Raw genomic sequence first — 24,380 nt, 5'->3', positions numbered from 1 at the left:
TGTCATAAAATTGCTGTTATGGATAATGTCTATTGACTATCAGAAGTGGTTTCTGAGAAGAGAATTTGATGAGAAGATAAAGCAGCAATACTAATGGAATGAAGCCTCTTGCGATAATAGCTGGATGAATGCAAACTTGGTTTGAAGGATGTTGGTGAATAGAGGCTAGGTATCTGGTGGAAGTATTCCAAGCAGACACACCAAAACAGTATTTATTTTTTAGTTAAGGCTGAAGTTTGAATTATTCTTCCATTAAACGACTGACAAAAAGATAACATATGTGTTGGACATGCTCTATTCCATGAACTCTGGGTATGCTGGAAGAGGTATGTTTGTCTTTTTATTTATCAAATGCACATGCCACCTCTCCAGGAAAACTCTCAAGGCAGCTCACAGTATAAAACCAGTGAAACCACTTCAAAATCAAAATAAAGAGCCCTTTAAAAATGAGCCATGCTCCAGTAAAAATCCACAGCAAACAGCTCAGCAACATAAAACTGTCATTACTACAAGCCAGGTATCATAAAACCCTCTGGCAGCATGAAAACTACTTCAATGAGATATAAAATGACCAATTAAATGATGGGGAAAGAATTCAAGAAAATACCTGGGCCAAAGCAAATATTTTGACCTCACACCTAAATGTCATCAGGATAGGCATCCCTGGAAAATAGTATCTCGTGGATGAGGTGTCTCTCTAGTTGTGTCTCTCATTGCCAGCTGCTTCACTTTTCAGGGTTACACCCAGGCAGCAGATCTTGGAGTAAATATCGACTGGTGAGCAGGACAGTATGGAAGAAAGCAGTAGTTCAACTCCCTCACTGGTGTGGTGGCAACAGCAGCAGCTGGGGGAGGAGGCGCCAGGAAAGAGGGGGTGGCAGTGGCAAGGCCCTGGCAGTGCTTTGCCTGCAGGTTGTTGGGGGGGGGGGGAAGAAGGGCATGGCTTGGTGGGTGGGTGGGGCAGTGGGGCAGGAATTTGGAGTGGGGGCTGTTGGGGGGCTGTCAGAGGAGGGGGAAGCCAGTGGGATGGGGTGGGGGGCCTTGCCTAGAGCACCAGAAAGCCTGGTGCTGGCCCTACCTGAATATGATCAGAGAATGGAGCACTAGTATATCAGTTTATGACTTTAAAGAAAGATCCTCATATTTGGGTCTGCTGAAATCACTCACAAGTTCATCTGAGTGAGTAATTCAGTCATGGTGGAAGCAAAAATAGAACTGGAGCTAGTTCAGTCCAATTTTCTCTGAGGGCCCTGTTTCCTGCTCCTGTTCCAGCAGTAAGCAGGAGAAAGAGTTTTTTTTTAAAACAAAACAAATTGCAGATGGCCTTATGTCACTTCTAAATTTCTTTCTAGGAATTTCCAGAAAAGCTAAGGTTTTCATAGATCTTTCCAGAGATTCCTAGAGCAGGCAGACATCACTTTTGTTTTCCTCCTGGATATGGTATAACATATAGCACCCCTATCATGCCCTCACCCCTGAATTCTGCTGAAAGAATGGTAAAAAGTAGCCAAGGCTGGAGTTTACATGAAAAGCTGCAAGGGAGGAATAGGCAGGGTTGATGGCCAGCTAAGAGCAAAGATAAGCCAAGGAGCACATTTAAGTTCTACCTGCCAAGATGATTATAGCTCATAAAAAGGCCTGACTGGAATTTTTAATTTCAGTTTTAATTTCAAAGAAATGTATCGGGGAGCCACTGGGTTGCTCTGCCTGTGGGGCACTGTTTCAGCTGAGCTGGGTGAGACCCTTTGGACTCCCACATATATCTGAACAACAACAAAAAAATTAGGTTTGCTCAGAGTCATACCAACATGAAAACACAATAGCCATTCCTATGGTGGCCAGCAAGGTTCAAATCAGTGCATGCAGGAGGGTGTACTTTCTGTTTTATAAGCCTGAAGTGCCATTGCTGGATAGACTTGACAATGTTGAGCCAGATGCCCAGATCTGGCATGGTATAAATCCATATGTTCACTGTTACAGTTACCCATCAAACGTCTCTGTTGTTGCTGTTCCTAATGTTTAGGTCAGCTTTGCCTTACATCAAGCTTTGTTTAAATGTCTTCCTCTGTGATTCTATGTGTTTTTTATTAATTAGTGTGGCACCCTTAGCACTTCTTATGCTGCAGAGCATGGAAAAGCATGGGATTCAAATGCCACCAAAGTTACCTGCAGAGCAGGTAGGTGAAGGGCATAAACAAACATTTCCATCTTAAAAATATGCTAAGTAATACAACTTTGTTGTGGTGTTGTTCTACCAAGAAATAACCATTTTCAAAGGGATCATACACTTAAGGCAACAAGCCTGCTTCTATTGAAAGAACACTATTATTCACATCCAAAATAAATCTGTAGGATTTTTTGTTTTGTTTTGCTTTGGCTTGGCTTGGCTTGTTCTGCAAATTCTCTGCCAGAACTGCTGGGTAGCATTCAAGGATATGATGAAGCTTGTGGCTTGAGGTACGCTTGGGAAAAATGCAGAAAGTGGATTACAGCAGAATTGGTCTCTGGCTATATTTCAAAGGCTTGTGTTTGGCAGAAGCTGTATTCATTTCTCTAGATCTGCTTTTTCTACTGCTAAATGTGTTGATAATATATATTATATATATATATATGTGTGTGTGTGTGTGTGTGTGTGTATTTTAAAAATGAAAACAAATATAAACACCTGGGGACCATGGTAGGTAGAAAAAAAATTGGAGGTGGGATTGTAATTGCAGGAGAAGCTTTAAAAAAAAGTATAAATGAGGAATGGTTTTGAAGTCTAATGCCATGGCAATGGATATTTGGAGTATGATATTGTTCAATGAAAATTAACATTGTTTTTATTTTATTTTTCTGTAATTCATAGCTCCCATATGCATATTGCTTTTATTTCCTTATCCCATTTGTCCTTAAAATCCACCAGGCAGAACATTATTCTTGCTTTTACAGGTGGGAACTATGGTTGAGAGATAGTGACTCGCCCAAGGCCACCCAGTGAGTATTAGATTAACTTGGCATGCATGCTGTGCATTGTGGGAAATGTTGTTCTGTGGTTGTGCAGGTTGGAGCTGTTGTTTCTGTTTACCAAAGATTTTTAACCAGTTGGTTAAAAACAAAATAGCAGCAAAAGGCAAACACTAACCTCGCCTTAAACTTATTTCTCCAATGAAAATGGCATGTGTGCTACTAAGTAAAGATCTGCCCTTCTATTTATCCCAATTAGCTATTACTGTTACTAATATTAATACTTCTGTGTGATTGTCTGTGTATATCAAACATAAAAATACCTCCTACAAATATTTCATTTCAAAAATTAACTTCCCTGGGTTCTCTGATGCTGTCTTACTCCCACTTTGCAGCAGGAAACGAAACGTAGGCAGCATAAGGCAATTTATCCTTACAGCTGTGAGATCTGTATGAAATCACATGTCATTCAGTCTAGATAGAGGTAGGTGTGACAACCTAATTGTCTACAATATAAAGATATAAAGAATTTCTCACTGTAGTGAATTATCAGAAAGAAGAATAGCTGAACTTTTGTGGAAGGGAACAGAGATGACTTAATCAAGTCTGTCCATTGGTTTTGCTTTGGGCTAAGGGCTAACTAACAGGAGCCCCGTGGTGCAGAGTGGTAAGCTGCAGTACTGCAGTCCAAGCTTTGCTCACATCCTGAGTTCAGTCCTGGCAGAAACTGGATTCAGGTAGCTGGCTCAAGGTTGACTCAGCCTTCCATTCTTCCGAGGTCAGTAAAATGAGTGATGAATGGGGAAGGCAATGGCAATTCACCCCATAAAATGTCTGACAAAAAAGTCCTGATGTGATGTCACCCCATGGGTTGGTAATGACCCAGTGCTTACCTTTTTAAAGAGCTAACTCATAATGAAATCAAATAGCACTTCTGTCTGGAATTACTGTGAGCAGGATATTAATCCAGAGCTGAGTAATTTCTGAGATTCTTTTCAGTTGTGACACCAAGGGTGTGTTTTCAGGGACGGATTCCTGAAACCCATGGAAGTGCGCTTTCCTGATGTAGGAAGAACCAGCTTGGATAATTCATTAATCTGCAAGATGATGTAGTAATATCAGTACAAGGCGGAGATGTGCAGAGAGGAGACATAGCTAGGGTTGGAAGTGGTAGGGTTCAGTGTAATTCTTGTACATGTATATATGTATATGTGTGTGTGTGTGTGTGTGTGTGTATATATATATATACACACACACACACATACATATACACACACACACACACATACTCACACATATATATACACACTGTGGCTAATATCCACTGATGGACCTCTGCTCCATATTTTTATCTAACCCCCTCTTGAAGCTGTCTATGCTTGTAGCCGCCACCACCTCCTGTGGCAGTGAATTCCACATGTTGATCACCCTTTGGGTAAAGAAGTACTTCCTTTTATCCGTTTTAACATGACTGCTCAGCAATTTCAATTAAAGTGTTTTGGACAAAATAAATGTGCTGCAGTTGACACTTTCTCTCTTTGCAGTCATAATGCTGCATTTACTGTAGTCAGGGAAAGATTTGGACCCCACCTCAGAATATCACTGAAAGTCATAATTATTTGGTTCAGTACATACATTTGTCTGGTGATCCGATATATGGTGAACTGAGCATTTATTTATTTATTTGTTTGTTTGTTTATTTATTTCTTTACATTTCTATCCCGCCCTCTCCGCAAGCGGACTCAGGGCGGTTTACAACATCATATCCCCTCAAATTCTTCTCTTGCTTGGAATGTTAAGTGAGATTCTGAAGATGCATGATCAGTGTTCAGCCAATCAGGTGTCCAAAGCTGGCTTCTTTGTAGGTTCATGCACGGAAGTTCTTTAACCTTTAATTGATTAGTCTTGATGAAACTCTCATTAATCTCGATGAAACTCTCATTAATTGCTTCAGACTACAGAAATGTTACATGTCTTCTGTTTGGTGAGTATCTTCTCTTTTTGGGTTAGCCAATTGTTATTGTTTACGGTACATGATTTAAGTAGTTATTTCTCCTCTCCAGATCTAAATTTCTAGGCAGGTGTCTACCACATATGGAATAGGCCAGATGAAAACAAACTTGCAGTATCCAAGGCATGACACAGTAATACACAAATGAACAACAAATGAAGCTAACTGTGAAAAGGTCATAAAAATAGTAAGGTGATTGTGAATCAAATTGTTGTTCATTACTACTGCCTTCCTCTAGTTTGTCTGCAGCTGTACACAGTGATTTTCACCATACAAGTGGATGATGATCTTTCATTCTTTGGTGGGGGGAAATAAAGAACTGAGCTTGAGGCGTTCCCATGGCTATCAGAGAATTCCCTCTGGGGACAATGGCCTCTGCTGACAGATACTTCAGGATGGAGCACTTGGTGGTGCACCATGCATCTCTCACCAACCCCATAATATACTTGACTTCTTGCTACCCTCTCTTAGTCATAATGTAATTAGTGTGTATATCTAATTATAACTTACGTCTCATGATTTTTATGTATTGATTCTGAATGCTAAGCATGAAAAGAATAACTGCATTAGGGTCCCAATAAGCTTATATGCCTTTTGCATTACATCATCAACCATGCAATGCCTAATTACTTTCTAAGTGAGAGCAATATGAGATTCAATTATTATAGATTCCATTGTTCCCTTCTGGAATACTAGGACAGGAAAACAAAGCTATAAGTAATTAGAATTGCACAGATTTGTCATCATTTGTAATCATTTGTGTTCTAAAGACGTCCCCTAGTATAAGGCTTTGAGTTGCTATGCTGTGTTCTTATACAGGAAACCATCACAGTAATTGCCATCCAGCACAAGTATTACCCTACTTAGAAATCAGAATGAAACATGACCTTGGTTAAAGTATATGCCATTTAGGTGTCCCAATGACAATCTTTTTAATGGAGGAAGAATAGCTTCTACATGGCTTTTCTCAACCAAAGTATGACACTTCGAAGATATTTAAATTTGCCTTTGTGCTTTGTGAAAAAAGTAGTGGCAAAAGCATTTCAATAAATTAAATATAAAGAGTGGCTAATGGCAGCAAAGGAAGAAGGTATGTTCTCCAGAGCATGGGGGAGGGAGGAGTGTGTGTTCCCAAATGGTTCCCAGATTCATGACCCAGTATTCCAGTCAATTATGTACCTTGCTAAAAGGATGCTTGTAGAAGGACCCAGGTTCAATCACTGGCATCTCCACAATGATGTTGGGAAAGACCTTTCACTGGCTGAGACTTTGGAGAGCCACTACCAATGAGAGGAAATAGGGTTAAGCTGGATGGATTAATGGTCTGACCTGATATGGGACAGCTTAATATGTTCATATAACAATAATGCAATAGTGCAATCAGGCATAGACAAACTTCAGTGCCAGATGTAACAAAATAAGTTTTTATCCATTGGTAGAGGAAGGCAACAGAAGGGGCCAGATCAATGTCCCTGGGGGTGGAGTTCCAGAGTTTTGGTGCCATGACCAAGAAGGCTCTCACCCAGGTTGCCACCTGCCTAATCTTAGATGGCGGGGGCACCTGAAACGGGACGTTGGAAGATGACAGTAGCAGTAATGTAGTTTTGTAAGGGAGTAGGCGGTCCTTCAGGTGTGCTGATCCCAAGCCATATAGGGTATAAAGGTCAACACCAGCATCTTGAATTGTGCCAAGAAACAAATTGGGAGGAGCCAGTGCAGATGAGCCAAAGTGGGAATGATCTACTCTAGTCAACATCCTGGCTGCAGCATTCAACAGTAATGATTTGGTATACATAAGAATTTGCACAGGATGATTTGTATGATCTTTCTTGTATCACAACCTAAATAGAAGAATGTTTGTTTTAATTATAAATGTTAGAGGATTCCTATTAATTCACACAGAAAGTTAATCTTGCTTTTTGTACCTAAGTGTGTTAGCAACTAAGACATGTAGTGACATGGCTTGAAAGTAAGCAGTGTTTTGCTGCGTTTCCTGATGACAAAATTAACCAAGTCAGCTGATTCATACATACATAATCATTATGCTAATAACAGTGGATGTTCATTGGTAATTCGAGAACAGTCTGTGCTGGGAATATTTGAATTCTAACCATGTATACAGTGTTCACTTGTGCAAATGGAGTCCTATTAATCCTGTTCAGATAGCGCCAGTACTCTGTAGTGACCTTTGCGTTTACAGCATTTATATTAAATTGGGGGCAAAATGGTTTCTCTCTGCAGTTCTTTGAGCAAATTTGAGCAAATACTCTGTATCACAATTTCTCATTGCTGCTCAGTATGCCGCAGCAACCGTTTGAAAAATCGGTTCTGGAGCAGCTTTAACTAAAGCAGTTGGTATTTACTACACCAACAGGTCACTAAAGCATAAAATATTAAATGAAAATGAAAATATATTCCAAAATGTTCCTCCTGGGAAAGGATGATCAACAATGCAAAAAGGTAGCGCAGTGAAAGGCTGAGAGTGGTATTTTGATAAATGGAGCAGTACTTGAGTACTAGAAACAACAAATCAAAGCAGAAACCTGCTACAACACCTGTTCTGAATGAGAGTAACTACTTCTCCATAGTGGCATGTACAAATCTTATTCTTAATAGCTGACACAGGTAGGTCTCTGTAGAGGTAGCATAGAAATATTCTAAATAAATAAATAGACTTTTCACAGATGTGAGAAAGAGTAGATGTACCAAGTAGGCCCCTGGCAGTGAGGGTCCTGCTAGTGTTGGTGCTGCTAGTGAGAAACTCAGTTTAAAACAGATACAACTAAGCCAGGTTAACATCAGAAGGAAGGTTAGACAGATTTCTTTGAATACTCTGTAGTAGCATATGAGGTGAACCAAAGGGGCTGACCTGGGAAAGGAAACTAGACTAACTTGTTAGCTGCTTTATGCCAGAGACAATCAGATCTGATGTATGATCTGCTAGCACTGGGCATGGAAAACAAACTGGTCAAGCCAATCATGAATGAGCAGGTTTGTTATGCAACCAGAATGCAATCAGCTGAGGAGGTCTACTGCCATCTCTGGTCCACAAACACCATGCTAAGATCTGGCTGCAGATTTGTCTTTCATTTGTACAGAATTCATGCTGTCATATAGGGTTGAGGAAATGCCATGGAAGTTCTTTGTGAAAGTGATGTAGGAGAGAAAGGGACCTGCAACTATTTACTTTACTGGATCACCCATGTGGGCTCAAAGAGAGTGAAGGAGGGGAAGTCAAGAGAAAAAAGGAAAACGCTGTAAATGTTTCCTGAGATAAGGAGTTTGGGCTTGTGAAATGTTGCAAGGTTTGTGGCATCTCTAACAATGTCTCACCAACAACCAGTTTGGTATAGTGGTTAAGTGCATGGAGTCTAATCTGGGAGAACCAGGTTTGATTCCCCCACTCCTCTACCTGCACGTGCTGGTATGACCTCAAGAGCAGCTCTCTGAGAGCTCTCTCACCTCCACATACCTCACATAGGAGGGGATGGGAAAGGAGATTGTAAGCTGCTCTAGGACTCTGAGTGAAGGGCAAGGTATAAGTCCAATCTCTTCTTCTTAACAAAGAAACTTCTGAAGAAGCAGTTCTTTTATATTCATTTACCAAAACATAATGTAGTGCTTTTATGCTGGGAACATAAGCATCAACATGATAGCCTGGATCCATTGTATCATACCATTGTTCCAAAAGCCCAGAGGTGCACTGCATTCTCAAAACACAATTCATAGTGCCATAAGAGATTTAAACCAACCATTTTTGATATGGTAGGGAAGGAAGAGTCTTCTGTGAAAACCAACACAAACTTTATTCAATGTTCAGGCCCTCAGATGTGTTTAAAGTTGGTCATTGGATCTTCATCTGGTATAAGCAGGGCTTTTTTTTTTAGTAGGAATGCACAAGAACACAGTTCTGGCTGGTTTGGTGTCAGGGGTGTGGCCTAATATACAAATGAATTCCTACTGGGCTTTTTCTACAAAAAAAAAGCCCTGATTATAAGATTGAGGTGATATGAGCAGCAGATAGTGTTTTATGGCACATTGTTAAGACCATATTTCACATTTTTATTTAGTGCCATATTTTATTAACTTTAGTATTAAGCTGCTTCGAGTTTTACACATGGAGAAGGGGCTAATAAATAACCCATGTAAATGAAATGAAATGAGTCTTTGTTTGCTATAAGCTCTGTTTACATCATGGAAGTGGAATGTATGGTAATATTAAATTGCTATGTTTGCCAGATTTAAGGCTAAGATGGAAATAGCCAATTGTCTAGTGCTATATCAAAGCATAAGTCATTGTTGCTAAAAATCTGTTGATAGGAGAATAAATGTAATTAGCATATGAATAAAAATGAAAACCTTTTTATTCTGAAATATTCAGAAATACCAAATTAGTTCTCTGTGCTGTGTATGAACAGTCATACAATGGCAATGTTGTCTTGCCTTATACGTTTCTGTGTATTGTTAGTTGTTCAAGCCATGTATTAAAATTCATGGTATCAGGCTGGATCCAGAGGTCCTTTTTCCACCAATAAAGGTGAGCCAGATGGTCCAGAGGCCTCACAAACAGAGCATCCTTGTCCATTGTTAATATCCAGAAGACAGTAATCCAAAAGAAACTACTTTTGAACATTCTGAATCCCCATGGCTAATGACTATTGATAGACCTAAACTATTGATAGAACTATTTGTATAGTCATTTTTAAGCCGTCAGTTCCAGTTGTGTCATAGCAACCTACAGCATTTAATTTCACAAGTCATTTACATGTTGTGTCATTCCTTTGGCCATCTGGAAATCATCCATTTTCACTGCATTATTTGCAATTCTAGCATCTTAAGAAGACAAAAGAGAATACTTTCTCCTTGTTCACGCTCTTTATTCATGATTCTAGAAACCATTATCATGTTCCTCCCTAGTCATTATCTTCTTAGAAGTCCCCAAATTCTTGATAAGTGTTTAACCCTTTGATCATTTTAATGGTCTGTGTGTTCACATTATTGAGAGGTACACTGAGTATGTACTGTGCAGTTACCAAACATGACTGTGTCATTTAGAGACTTGCTGTTTAACTTTATAATCCTGTGCCTAATTACTAACACCAATTTTCTTTTTCTTTTTGACCCAACAGTTTTAGTGAACTTTCTGCTATGGTCCTGAATCTCTTTCTTGGGTCATTCGAGAGCCAATTTGGTGTAGTGGTTAAGTACGTGGACTCTTATCTGGAAGAACCGGGTTTGATTCTCCACTCCTCCACTTACAGCTGCTGGAATGGCCTTGGGTTAGCCATAGCTATTGCAGGAGTTGTTCTTGAAAGGGCAGCTGCTGTGAGAGCCCTCTCAGCCCCACCCACCTCACAGGATGTCTGTTGTGGGGGAAGAAGCTGTAGGAGATTGTAAGCTGCTCTGAGTCTCTGATTCAGAGAGAAGGGTGGAGTATAAATCTGCAATTCTTCGTCATTCCCTCAGCAAGTGTACATGTGAAGCACTTAATTTGCATTTACATTGAATCTGTAAATGATCTGTTGGCCAGTTTAACAATTGGAATTGTGCTGTCATGAATGATTAGGTGACCTTAGCAAACTTCACTGTTCACCCCTAGCTATAGTTTACTTCTGAAAATGTTAAATTATACCATACTATTGTACAGATCCTCAAAAGATCCCACTACTTATTTCTTTCTATTTATCAATTTATTCTTCTCTTTGGTTCCTGTAGGTCAGCTTTCTTTATATGCACACTACAAATTTATACATACCACCAGTTTAATAGTTTTCTCAAGGAATCCTGGGAACTGTAGTTGGGGAGTGCTCAGTTAGACATCCTAAATCATTGAAGAACTATAGTTACAAGAATAACTTGTGGAGAGTATGTTAATATTATAATATTTTTAATCTGTAGAGACAGTAGCTGTCATATAAATGGGTAAGATCAGTGACTACCTTTAGGGTAAGCCTTCTTTGTGGTGAACACCCTAAACAAATGACGTCAGGAAGGCTCCCACACAGTATCATTCCACAGAACACAGAAATGTAACATCAGAATATTTCTATTAAGGGGATTTTGTCACAGTTAGCTGAAAGTTTGTTAATGGTTTTTATGTATTCATTGATGGATTTTTGTTTGTATAATTCTCCTTGAGTCTTTTTGAGAAAGATGGAACATAAATGCAGAAATAAGTATTATTTTCAAAGTCAAGGTATGCATTGTGCACTACATCACCTTTTCCTGTGTGCTTGTTAACCTCTAATCTGTTGTATTCAAGTACTTTAAAGCCTGGAGCTACTAAGGGAAGTGCAAGTAGTACTGTTCATCTCGTATTGCCTAATTACAACAATAAGATATGACGTATATGATGTGCTTTCCTTTCTTGGAAGCCAATTGTTATTTATTTATTTTTATATTTTCTTTATTTAATTGTTGCCGTAGTTGATGAACTATCTGCTAGCAAGTCCTTAGGGAGTCCATGGCACACTTTAGGAAGAGTGCTAGTAAAGGTAATGGTTTTGAATAAGATAATATCTTTTTACCAGTGTTCTCTCTAAGCTGAGTTAGTGTGAGCTAGCTCACAGTTTTGAGCCTCCAGCTCACACATTTTTGTCTTGGCTCAGGAAGGATGACCCCAGAGCACACTAATTTATGTAGTAGCTCACAACTTTAATGCCAGTAGCTCACAAAGTTTTGCTCGCAAGACTCTCCACTTAAAGGGAACATTGTTCCTTACCTGGATGCTTCTTGGGGACATGAAACTTATGTGAAATGAATGGGTACATGCAGCACACAGGAATGAGATCCAAGGGTAACAGACTGCATAGAAGGCCCCAGCTATGGCAAGCAAGGAGATAAGAGCATCTGTAATACATTGCTACTTTTGAAGCTACTTTAAAACATTCACAATATTTGTGCATTCATTTCCAAAGCCACTACATTTCATGTGACAGGTGCTTGAATGTGTTGTGAACTCTGAGTCCTGACTTCAAAGGGAGTTGCACATTCAGGCAATTCCATAATATCCTGTTAAAGCCAAGCTAAACTGATTCCACATGACAGCAGTATTAATGAGGAGCAGTAAATAGTACAGGCTGTAACCTCAGGCCAGGCAGTGAGCAGAAAATCACAAGCACAGAATCTTGCTACAGAATTAGAGAGAACCCACTGCAGTGAAAGAATATGGCTCTCAGAGCAGCCTGATTTATCCCCACTATTGCGGGGAGGAAGCTCCAGTAAATACAAATGGATATTGAAGGTGACTGGTGACAAGAATGAGCATGGCTGACCTCCTCTGATGTGACAGTGCTTTGAGAGCATCTTCAGGCAGCCTCTGGCCTAACGGCAACATAATGGTTGCTTCTGCAAAAGATTTGAATAAATGCAGACATAGAATAGAGTGCCTGCATTCAAGTAGACAAGATGATTAAGTCTGCACCATTGCTTTTTATGAAGTCAAATTAGGTGGGTTCTGAATATGGACAACTTTCATGCTGCTCTTGGGGTGAAAAATGTGCACACTGCAATCCTAAGTGGGTTTACTTGGAAGTAAGTACTGTTTTGCTCAGTGGGGCTTATTTTCAGAAATGTGTTCTTAGGCTTTAAACCACAGAAATGGTGTTGGGAGCAGTTGGAGAGAGGTGCCCGCATTTTCCATTGTAATGGCTATATTTCTTCATTTGTAAATTGGCTCAGAGTTTTAGTATTAAGTTAGTATTGAAGTCCACTGCTAGCCATTTTCCCCATAGCCTATACAGTTTTAAAAACTTATTTTTATTCTCTCCATAATCTTTTTTCTAAACTAAAAAGCTACCAACTTTTCACCTTTTCTTGTAGAAAGGTATTCCAACTTTTGATCGTTTTGGTTGCTCTTTTCTGCACCTATTGAAAAGAATCTCTTGGAGACAGGCTGATACAGTATTCCAAATGCGGCCACATCATAGATCTGTGTTCTAAGGATGTTATTATACTGGTTGTTTTATTTTCAGTTCCTTTTGTAATAATCCCTAACATTCAATATACCTTTTTGACCTTTACTGCACAATTAACATTTTCATTGTGTTGTCTGCCCTGACCCCAAGTTTCCTTTCCTTGTGAAAGACAGTGACTTGCCCAAAACAACCCTCTGAACTGCATGGTTGTGCAGGAATTTGAATTTCCTTCTCTGCATCTATTTCCTTCCTTCCTTCCTTCCTTCCTTCCTTCCTTCCTTCCTTCCTTCCTTCCTTCCTTCCTTCCTTCCTTCCTTCCTTCCTTCCTTCCTTCCTTCCTTCCTCTGATCAATCCAAGTGGGCAGCCGTGTTGGTCTGAAGAAGTAGAACAAAATAGGAGTAAAATTTCACCTTTAAGACCAACAAAGTTTTATTCAGAATGTAAGCCATGATTGTATGCCCACTCTGCCATGCAAGCTTGATGGATGATCTTTGGCCAGTCACTCTCTGTCTTCTCTGTATTGTCATGAGGATAAAAGAAAAGAGAGGAAAACAAATTTATATGCTGCTTTGGTTCCCTCTGAGTCGATAACAGAGTTAATAAACAGAGTGTTGATTTTCAGCTACCTCAAAAAATGGGTATAGCTTCAGAGGGTAGCCATGCTGGTCTGCAGTAGAACAGTTAGATTTGAGCCCAGTAGTGTATTAGAGAACAGAGCTTCAGGGTATAACCTTTTGAGAGTCAAAAGGAGTTTTAACTCTAGAAAGCTTATACTGTGAAAACTGTTAGTCTCTAAGGTGTTACTGGACTAGAATATAAAAGAATAGGGACTGATTATCAAGTCATATGTCTTATAGCTTCCCTTTCAAAATACTGACCCTGTAATTTGCTTTAGGAAGCTTGCAGTGTCTTCTGGAACAAGACACTTCTGGAGTTCTGAGGAAAGGATTTTTTTTTAACCTTTTACACTGTGCAATGCAAATTAATGTTTCCAGTGACCAACACTCATGACAAGTGCTGTTGCTGGAAGTTGTGTCACCAGCCAAGAACATGTTAGGTATGCTACTTAGATAAGCCTTCAGTTTCTTTGAATCCAGGCCAAAATGTTTAATGAAATAATACAGGTCAGCTGTAAGCAAATGTTGCTAGACTGAATAAATATATAGAGAGGTTGTTTTTCCAGGGTACTGTCTTGTCTATCAATTTTAAATGCAGAGGAAATCTGGAATGTCTGCTATGTGCCAGGCAGGTGAACCCGACTGCAGTTTTCAACAAGTTAGTTTGTAATTATTTTTGAAATGTGTGACCTTTTCCAATGTTATGTTATTCTGTTGACTCATTCCCCCCCCCCCCCTCCCTGTGGATGCTGTTACACCATAGGTGTGATCAGAAGAAAATATCTGTGACACTTTTGAAGGTCGATTTATGAAAAGAGTTTGGAAATGCTGTAAATTGAAATGCCTTGTTGGAAATCAAAGGCATACCAAAGTTTCATAAATACATACCGGTATTGCGGGAATTCAGGGTGATGACGTTTTTCATTGCTGTAGGCTGGGGCAAGTCAGATGTGTCTTACCACCATTGTGCCCCATTGTTGTCTGGTGAAAGCGGTTCCTTAGTGGAACAGGCTTCTTCAGGAGGTGGTGGCTCTCCTTCCTTGGAGGTTTTTAAACAGAGGGTAGATGGCTATCTGACAGCAATGAGAATCCTGTGAATTTAGGGAGAAGAATTTGTGAGTTTCCTGCATTGTGCAGGGGGTTGGGTTAGATGACTCTGCAGGTCCCTTCCAACTCTATGATTCTGTGATACTATAGGCTGTATCTCTCTGTGGACTATTCATATATAGTGGGATTGTTCTGGTTACTTCCTTTTAGCTGATGAACTTGGGAGTAACCCTTTCACTGCTTCCTACTTGGCTTTTAATAATTCTTCCAGTCACATGGAGGACTAAAACATTTTGTGGCTCTTTGAAAATAGGATTTCCACTAATTCATTTGAAATGAAACAATCCATTTGACATCACTTCCTCTCAAGTGACTTCAGTATTCAACTGTACTCTGGTCCTTAAATATATGGATCAGGTAGGATTGTCAGATTCTCCCCAGTCACCAGTGGGGGATGCCGGGGCAGCGGGGATAGATCCAGGTTGGAAAACTCCTGAAGATTTTGGGGGTGGAGCCTGAAGAAGACAGGGACCTCAGTGAAGTACAGTGTTATATAGGCCACCCTCCAAAGCAGCATTTTTTCCCCAAGGGAAACTAATCTCTGCATTCTGGAGATGATGTGTAATTCTGGGGGATTCCCAGGTTTCACCTGGAGGCTGGCATCCCTAGCATTAGGCATTTGCTCCTTTGTATGTGTGGAAAATGTAGAAGAGTCTCAGCTGCATCTACCATAGCAGTGAAGAAAATGATGCTGCTTTTAGGAGGGGGTTTAATAGAACGAATATATGGCAGGGAAGTAAACAGACTATGTTTTCATGATAAAGAGTTTTTGGAATCTATAACAACTAACACATATATTGTTGATTAAGCATTTATGCACCAAACCCTGCTATGTCAGAGAAGGAGGCATTGTCTTCAATGAAAAGAGTCTATGTGGGTGTTGATGGCCTACAAACAAAAGGCAGTAGAGCTGTCATCTGTTTTCATATCTTGTATTACTGAACTGTGGAAATCTTGGCCTCAAGTTCTTGCACAGGCCAACAAAAAGAGATCTAGAGCTTTACACACTTATGGTGGAGAAATTCCATTGATAATCTAATAGGATTACTAACAGATATATATGTGTGTAAAGTGCTGTCAAGTTACAGCTGACTTAAACCCATAGGGTTTTCAAGTCAAGAGACTTACAGAGGTGGATTGCTGTTGCTTTCCTCTGCACAGCAACCCTGGAATTCCTTGGTGGTCTCCCATACAAATATTTACCAGGGCTAACTCTGTTTAGTTCCTAAGATCTGATAAGATCCAGCTACTCTGGTCCATCCAGGTCAGAGACCAACAGATATTGGGGGGGGGGGGGATATATACATGGAAGAACTATGGAACACAAATAGAAAATAATAAATAATAATAATAATAATCAAATGGCAGTGTGTGTGGTGTAGTGAGAAGAAGAAGAAGACACTGGATTTATATTCCGCCCTTCTCTCTGAATCAGAGTCTCAGAGCGGCTCACAATCTCCTTTACCTTCCTCCCCCACAACAGACACCTTGTGAGGTGGGTGAGGCTGAGAGAGCTCTCACAGAAGCTGCCCTTTCAAGGACAACTCTTGTGAGAACTATGGCTGACCCAAGGCCATTCCAGCAGCTGGAAGTGGAGGAGTGGGGAATCAAACCTGGTTTTCCCAGATAAGAGTCTGCACACTTAACCACTACACCAAACTGGCTCTCCTCGGTTTGTCTGGCAGCCAGGTTTTAGCTGTTTTAGTGTTATGCAGCACTAGATGGCGAGTTAGACTTTTTAAAGGCAAGAGATGTTTCAGAGGTGTTTTACATTGCCTTCTTCTGTGTCATGCTCCTGGTACTCTTGGGAGGTTGCCCATCCAAATAGTAGCCAGGGCCAACCCTGTTTATCTTCCAACTTCTGATGAGATAGGGTTCACCTGGGCTATCCAGGCCAGGACACACAAATAGGGTGCATTCACACACTAAATAATGTGCTATGCAACTGGATTTTTACTTTGTAAGAATAGCAAAATCCACATCAAACAGTCATTGTATGCAAGCACCCACAGAGACAGCTAGAAACACCAGACATTAAATCCTATGCTGAATTAAACCCATCTAAGCCCATTTCAATTAATGGGCTGAAACTGAGGTAACTTTACATAGGAATGCAATGTTAATTGACATTTTCACTCTTATATGGAAAGGGATGGGGAAAGGAACTGATATACTGGCCTGTTTTTGAGAGAGAGAAAAACTCTTTGATTCAAGAGGCAATGAGAAAGGTATCTGTTGAAAGCAGTAAAGTCAGGGTAAAGCCCATTGGGATGGTTCCTACCAACTTTTTAACTACCAAAAGAGGTAGGATGAGGACTTTTTTGACTTCCAGAAAGGCACTGCTGAAGACTGTGTGACATGTGGACAAAACCAAGGCAGGAAGGTGACAGAAGTGGAGAGGAAGGTTGAAAAAGCTGGTAACTCACTGAAATAACTCAGTTTCAGATTTGCTAGAAAAAGTACGATGCATAGAAAATGAACCCTAGAATGCACAATTCAAAATTTTGTGCAAGCCAGTTTAATCCTTCAAACAGGACTCTACTTTTTATTGTATGTATAGAATGCAGTATGAAATAGTATATATGCATAGCATTTCAGTGTCAAAATATTTTGATTCCTCTTTACTGGGTTGGAACTAATGAGCTGAAGGATTCCAAGCAGCCATAGCAGAAAATAGCACCAGCACAAATGCTAAATCGCAGGAAACAAATATGACTAGTGTTATAGCTTGCTCAGCTAATGCCAGAGTGTACAGACCTGGCCACTGATGTTTGTTGCTGTCTTGCTTAGGGTTCCTTCCTGCCAGCCATTGCATTTTCACCATGTCTCTGTAGCAGGTGGCTAGTTGGTGGACCACCAGGCCCTAATAGGACAACATGCATGTTCTGTCAGGCAGCCAGTAAAACCAGGCAGGCAAGAAAAAAAATGTTAGGATGGCAGCCCTCCACTCCGAAGAGTCTCAGAGCAGCTCACAATCTCCTTTACCTCCCCCCCCCCACAACAGACACCCTGTGAGGTGGGTGGGGCTGGAGAGGGCTCTCACAGCAGCTGCCCTTTCAAGGACAACCTCTGCCAGAGCTCTGGCTGACCCAAAGCCATGCTAGCAGGTGCAAGTGGAGGAGTGAGGAATCAAACCCGGTTCTCCCAGAAAAGAGTCCGCACACTTAACCATTACACCAAACTGGCTCTCCTGTGCAGGATCTGCCCTCAAATCTTCAGGAATTTCCCAAGCCAGAGTTAGTAACTCTAGCTCTGTCCCCCTCATGCTGGCACATTATAGCCATTTCATCTTGTAATGAGCTTTTGCTGTAGTGAATCCTGTACTGTTGATAGCGCTTCCCCCAAAAGACAGGAAAGGTCTGAATTCTCTTGTATGTTTCCAAATTATGTCAGTTTGTGGCTGAATCAAACTGGGAGGCTCTATCACAAACTGAACTGTTTCATGGTCTTGCAAACCCTGTTGAAATGAACTGCAGTCCCTTTAAATGGGGTGTGCAAAAAGGTCCAGAAAACAGCTGAGTTGTGGGAAGCAGCCTGCTCCCCACTGCTCAGCTATTTTTCAGGCTTTCCTATGCACTCCTTTTAAAATTTAAAGGGAGTGCACAAGGTAGTCTGAAAAACAGGAGGTGCTTCCTGCTGCTCGGCTGTTTTCATGATGTCTTGTGAAGTCCCTTTAAAGCTCCCTGCCGTTCAGCTGATTTTCCAGCTTTCTTGTGCTCTCCCTTTAAACTATAGAGGGACTGCACAAGATAGCTCAAAATAGCTGAGTTGTGGGGAGCAGGCTGCTCCCCACTACTCAGCTGTTTTTCCAGGGAACAGGAAGCAGGGGTATAAAGGGACATGGAGTTCCTTTAAGAGAGCCAGTTTAGAGTAGTAGTTAAGAGCAGCAGAGAACTGGGTTGGATTCCCACTCCTTTACATGGAGCCAACTGGATGATTTTAGGCCAATCACAGTTCTTTCAGAACTCTCCCAGCCCCACCTACCTCACAAGGTGTCTGATGTGGAGAGAGGAAGGAGAGGTGGTTGTAATCTCCTCTGAAACTCCTGAAGGGTGGGGTATAAAATCTCCTCCTTCCTCCCACTAACGGCCATGAACAGCTTTGAAAATTCATGGAAGTTCATGTTTGGGCAAAATTGGTGATGAATTTTTCTTAATACCCACCCTTCTCAGTCTCCACTCCCAAAATCTCTAGGTATTTCCCAACTGGAGCTGGAAACCTTATGTGTAAACCTGAGTTATTTAGAAGGGCTTTTAATTGAGGTCTAGATTTAGCTGGTGAGGACCACAACAGTTGACTTTGCCAGCTAGTTATCTGACTGGTTTTCATAGTTTTGCTGTATTTTTATTTGGCTGTGTTGAGACTCCTTGATAGAAGTCAGATTAAAAAATTACTTAAATAAACACCTTGAAGCGTGTGCAAAGGATCAGTCCTTGAGCTGCTCCTCCTTGCTTGTTACACATGGCTTAAGGCTTTTCTCTGCCTTCTGTATGCTGTATTTTTTCATACTCTGCTAGAGCATGTCCTTCACCAATTTAAAAGCCAAGAGGCTTTTCTTCAAATCGCCCTACAGTAATAAACAGTTCAAAATAGACTTCAGAAGCAGCAGTGTATGAAATGGCTGTCTGTGTACCACAGGGTGCCTTCATGAGCAGACATTTACATTAGGTATGTTACCCAGTCTCATGAGGCATAACTTTTGATTCCAACATGTATTCTGGTTTGCATTAAAATGGTATTTTCTTTGACTGTTCTTCCAAACAATATTGGATAGACACCTATTTTTTTTGTCAGTTGTATAAAAAGGGTTTAAAATTAGTGCTTCATGAATTAATTGCATTAAAAATGCCACAAATGAAACAAATAAATTGAGAACGCCATCAAGGAAAGTGGTTGTAAATCTCTCAACAGCAACATAGGAAAATAAAAGGAAATTATGAAGACCTTCATCAAAGTCCCCAATCTGTGTAGAGGTATGCTGGAAACAAAATACATCCATTTTCCACTGTGTGATTTAACCTCTACAGACTCTGAAATGAGAAGCTGAAGTAGTTTAAGTGATGACTTGTACAGTATGTGTCTTGCAGTGGGATGGCTGTGCTACCTTGATGCAATGGGCCTTTTTATCTAGCGTTGAATGATCTCACAGAATGTTGATTAACCACTTGCAATCTTTTACACTGTACCTGCTGGTCTCTAAGCACATGAAAAGCATGGGTAAACAGGATCACATTGGGTCCTGGATTTTATTTGGTGGACATCTTGAACTTCCATGCCCCCAGGCAACTGCCCCATCCTGCATAAGTTCCCACCAGCTTTCCTATTTTTTGGCCATTCAAACTCTCTGCTCTTTTCATCTAGCTCCTTTCTATCATGTCTTTTCTTTTTGCCAGCACTCTGAGGCAGAACTGTGCACTTAGCTGATAAGATTTTTATAGCAGGCTCCTATTCAGCAGCAAGAATGAATGGGAAATTGCCACTGTACTTCCAATACATGTTTTCCTTGTGGTGTTACACTTTTCGTAGGTTGAATGAGGCAGAAATTGCTGCATTCTAATGTTTCTATTGCACTGTAAGCAATCAAAATTATCTCTCAAGGTGGAAGAGACTTTCCCCCCACAAACTATGCCTTTATCCTGTTCTTACAGATTCTTTATCTGCTGCATGGAAAATATCCATAGTGGTTATTGCTTCTTTGTCATCAGATGACCCTTAAATGCATTCACACAATATGATAAGACACTGGCATGTGTTCCATGGCAATCAAATGTTCCTCTTCCCTGGAGAATTTGATATTTTACTAGATCAGACCAATATCGACAGTATTTGGTTCCTAACTTCTGCTATCCAGATGCTCACAAAGACCACAGAAATGATGGGCATCTCCTGTGCCTTTTGTTTGTAACCCTGGTATTTGCTACTCAGAGATATTCTGCATCTGAATATCGAGGTCCCATTTAATTATCATGGCTAATAACCATTAGACATAGCAGTCTATGAACTTGCCTGATTCTTTTATATACGATCTAAGCTCATGGTCATTGTCACTCCTCGTAAATTCCCTAAACAAATTGTGCATTGAGTGAATTCCTTTTGTCAACACTGAATCCATTGTAAATGGATTGAGACCAGAGGTTTTGTTTCACTAAGGGTGTAGTCTGACACAAGAAGCCTGCTGGTGCAAGACATCTTGCTCTGATAGAAGAGGCATATTCCATGTGTTCCAAGCTCCTTGCACTCTGAACAGAACCTTTGAACCCAACCTTGTGAGCTTAATTAGGTAATCCTTAGAAACAGTTACATGCATGTTAACAGAGTTATACATAATCTTACTCCCTGACATTTTATATTTTACAAATATATATACCCCAGCTTTCTGCCCTCATAAGGGCCAAGAAGGCAGCTAACAAATTAAAACATGAAATCACATCTTAAAAACCAACAAAACATGCCATTAAAATAATTGAAACCAGAGCTAAAATACATACAAAAATATAAAAAACAACAATTAAAACATTGGACAGGAAGAGGAGATCACTGAGAGAATGCCAAACAAAATTTAAAAAATCTTCACCCTCTGATAAAAGAAGGCAGTCATTTTGTGGTTGGCTCTGCCATGAACTTGAAAAGGTTGGGAACCCCTGCCTTACTGCAATTCAAGGCCCTTCACAGCTGCTATTAACCAATTAAAATGCTTGGGGGATTTGTTCATAGACTTGCCAACATTTCATTTCATTTTGCCTTGAGAGTTGTTTAGTGGAAACATCAACAGAACAGAATGAGGCAGAGGTTGCTGCTTTTATTTTCTAGTTCAGTTATTGCATCCTCTGTGATTTGGTGAAAATAAAGTGGTATGGTAGTACAGTCTGGATTCAAGACAGTATGTTTGTGCTAGAATTAGGTACATTTGAACTGCTAGCATTGAAAAAGTGGCTGTTGGACTGTGTTATGTATGTAAGTGCCGTCAAATCACAATGGGCTTTATGATGACCCCAGCAGTGGGCTTTCAAGGCAAGTGAGAAGCAGAGGTGGTTTGCCATTGCCTTCCTCTGCAGAGTCTTCCTTCATAGTCTCCCGTCCAAGTACCAACCCTGCTTAGCATCTGAGATCTGATGAGACTGGGCTATTACACTGCCTACCCTCCTGGACTGTCTATTTCTGCCATTTAGTTTGATGGGCTGTTAGCATTCATACCACCAATTTTAGAGGGTGAATTTCATATCCCATTCATGTACCTCTATTGCTTACTCTAGAATATGCCCACAGACTTCATGTGGAAGGAAGCATCTTTTTTGAAGCGTCACTGAAATCAGGAATTAATCAAGGGCTCTTGTTGTGGTTTATCACCTCTAAATATTTGAACCAGCTCACAGAGCATGATTCAGGTTCCTGCACTTCCGAACTTCAGATGTTCTGTGTTTACTTTTAATTCTGTTCCTCTAACATATCAAATTGCCACCCCTCTTTCTAATTATATGAGGGACCATGAGTCAAAATGGAAGCACAGCAGTGGAAGCAGCCTGCAGATATGACGATGGCACCCCGACATCTGCGATCCCAATAACCCATTACCTCAGCCGCATGCACAACTGTGATAGCAAGTGGCTTAGCCTTAAAAAGGCTCAAAAAGAATGAAACTGCATAGAAATGCCAGTGTTTGAACCAGATGGTGCTTCCCAATATGAAGTATCCCCCCCCCCCCATGTGCCGTGTAAGGCATCCCTGCATTCTGACACCACCTGTCTATTTCAGGAAGCAGGAGCTGATGTTTTCTTGGCAAAGCACAATGCTGACTCTCAGCTGCAGCAGTCAAACTTCTCTTCTTTAATGTCAAGCAAACAGAAAAAAGGCTGATTACTTTTAACTTCTGAGAAACTAATAATGCCATCAACCCAGCTGGAATTAGAGGCTTGCAGATACTTGTGATGATTACCAAACTCACCTGTTGGGAAACTGCCTGTGTTACATGGAGTTGGCAAAGTATGCTAGGATCTCCTCAACAATGAGAACAATAAAACTTTAGAAAGACAACTTGAAATCTTGCACTGGGGTATCAAGATGAATCCTCAGGGGATGTAAGTAATTCTTATGTCCTTAAAAATTATTTCAGCAAATATCTTTGTTCTGATGAGGCATAAGAAATATTGAGATACTCTACTGTGTAACTTAAAAGGTAGCTTTTATTTTTAATGATGTTTTAAAAGGGAAAAGCAATTGGTTGTAATATTGAAGGGGGTTCTAGCAGTATAACTGCTTTTTAAAACCTTCCCCTCAAGCAGTTTCCCCCCTCAAATTCATCTTCCTAAGAAGTATTAATTCTCATAGATGGAAGATATGGGAATCTGAAGGGGAAGCATATGGTGATTTTGAATGGAGAAACTGCGGAAGGGTTAAACAGCATCCAGTGTCCCATTCTAGACTGAAGACTCCCAAGATGGACTTGCTTTTAAAGAAAGGAATGCAGTTCTGGCTGGCTTGGCATAAGGGGGTGTGGCCTAATATGCAAATGAGTTCCTGCTAGGCTTTTTCAACAAAAAGCCCAATGTGAAACCATGGTGATGCCAATGGGTGTGGCCTAATATGCAAATGAGTTCCTGCTGGGCTTTTTCTACTAAACAAGCCCTCTGTGTGTGTGTATCTGTCCTGGAAACAGTAATTTAGAGAGGAATCCTAAACAAGTGTACTCCAAATTGTGCTCAGTTGTATTCAGTGGGGCTCACTCCCTGGATAGTGTTGTTAGGGCTGCACTGGTATAATCACATAACTAATGAGATTTGACTCCACTGTGATGAAATCAAGAGCACATCATGAGTAACTGACACTAAATACACTCTGCAGCCAAACACAACTGCAGCCATTATATGAGCCAGCAGTGGATAGAGAGGTCTGGCAGAATAGTAGTGGGGTGGGGAGAATGTCTGTCCATTTGAATGTGAGAGGAAAAGGTGGGGCAATACTAGGCTCTATGCAGTTGTTCAGGAAATTTGTATCCCTAGGTCTGCTCTGTTCTAATGAGCATCTTTTCATTATGTGGCTGGGATGCATTTCTGGAAGAGTAAAATGAAAAGGGTAATGAGTGCCTATAAGCAGTGAATTTGATGTTCAGGCAATATCAATGTGAGCAAAAAGCAGAAATAATGCAAAGATTACTACCTTCCAGTGGATGTCTTCAAAGTCTTTTTCCTTGGAGAGGAAAACAAACAAAAAACAAAGCATAGACTTTCTTCTTGCAGGTGAAGAAACCTCAAGGTTCTCTTTTGGACCAATAGGTGGCAGTAAAACATAAACTTATTACAGGGAGAAAGGAATAGCATTTTCTTATATATGAACTCACCTGTGTATGTAAAACATTGGTGTTTACCTGCTGAATGGATTAAATAAAATTATTCTCTTTTTTCCCTTTGCGTCATTTTAAAAATAAATTATGTACTTAAGGAACGGTAGGAAGGTATTCTGTGGCTCCATTTGAAAAATAATCACTTTCCCTTTGGACTTTTTATTCTGTTGTTTAATATACACATCTAGTTAATTATAGACACACTCTTGTCATATATTCAGGTAAGCTCACAGTTTTATAGCTCACAAACATATCTTCAAAGTACTGGGTTTTATCAGGGATGAGCCAATATGGCTAATTTCTGTGTCTTTTAGGTTATCTGATTATATTGAAGCAATTTGCATCATTTTGTTGTTATTGTTGTTGATCTTTTTTTTCTATACTAGTTTTTCTTCATTTATATGCCATGCAGGGCTTTTTTTTGTAGCAGGAACTCCTTTGCCTA

General features: G+C 40.3%; 1 protein-coding gene across 2 annotated transcripts in view; it reads left to right on the top strand.

Annotated features, from left to right (window-relative positions):
* OXR1 (oxidation resistance 1) overlaps window positions 1-24,380 on the top strand; it is a 280,211-nt gene that overhangs the window by 23,778 nt on the left and 232,053 nt on the right. For both annotated transcript variants that reach the window (XM_060243329.1, XM_060243330.1), the window contains exon 2: window positions 2,932-2,976. In XM_060243329.1, coding sequence (XP_060099312.1) covers window positions 2,932-2,976 — 45 coding nt within the window. The remainder of the gene's footprint in view (window positions 1-2,931; window positions 2,977-24,380) is intronic.

This window comes from Heteronotia binoei, chromosome 7 (assembly GCF_032191835.1).
Source record: "Heteronotia binoei isolate CCM8104 ecotype False Entrance Well chromosome 7, APGP_CSIRO_Hbin_v1, whole genome shotgun sequence".
Classification (NCBI taxonomy): domain Eukaryota; kingdom Metazoa; phylum Chordata; class Lepidosauria; order Squamata; family Gekkonidae; genus Heteronotia; species Heteronotia binoei.
Note: the sequence above shows the minus strand (reverse complement) of the source record. Positions and strands in the feature narration are given on the sequence as shown.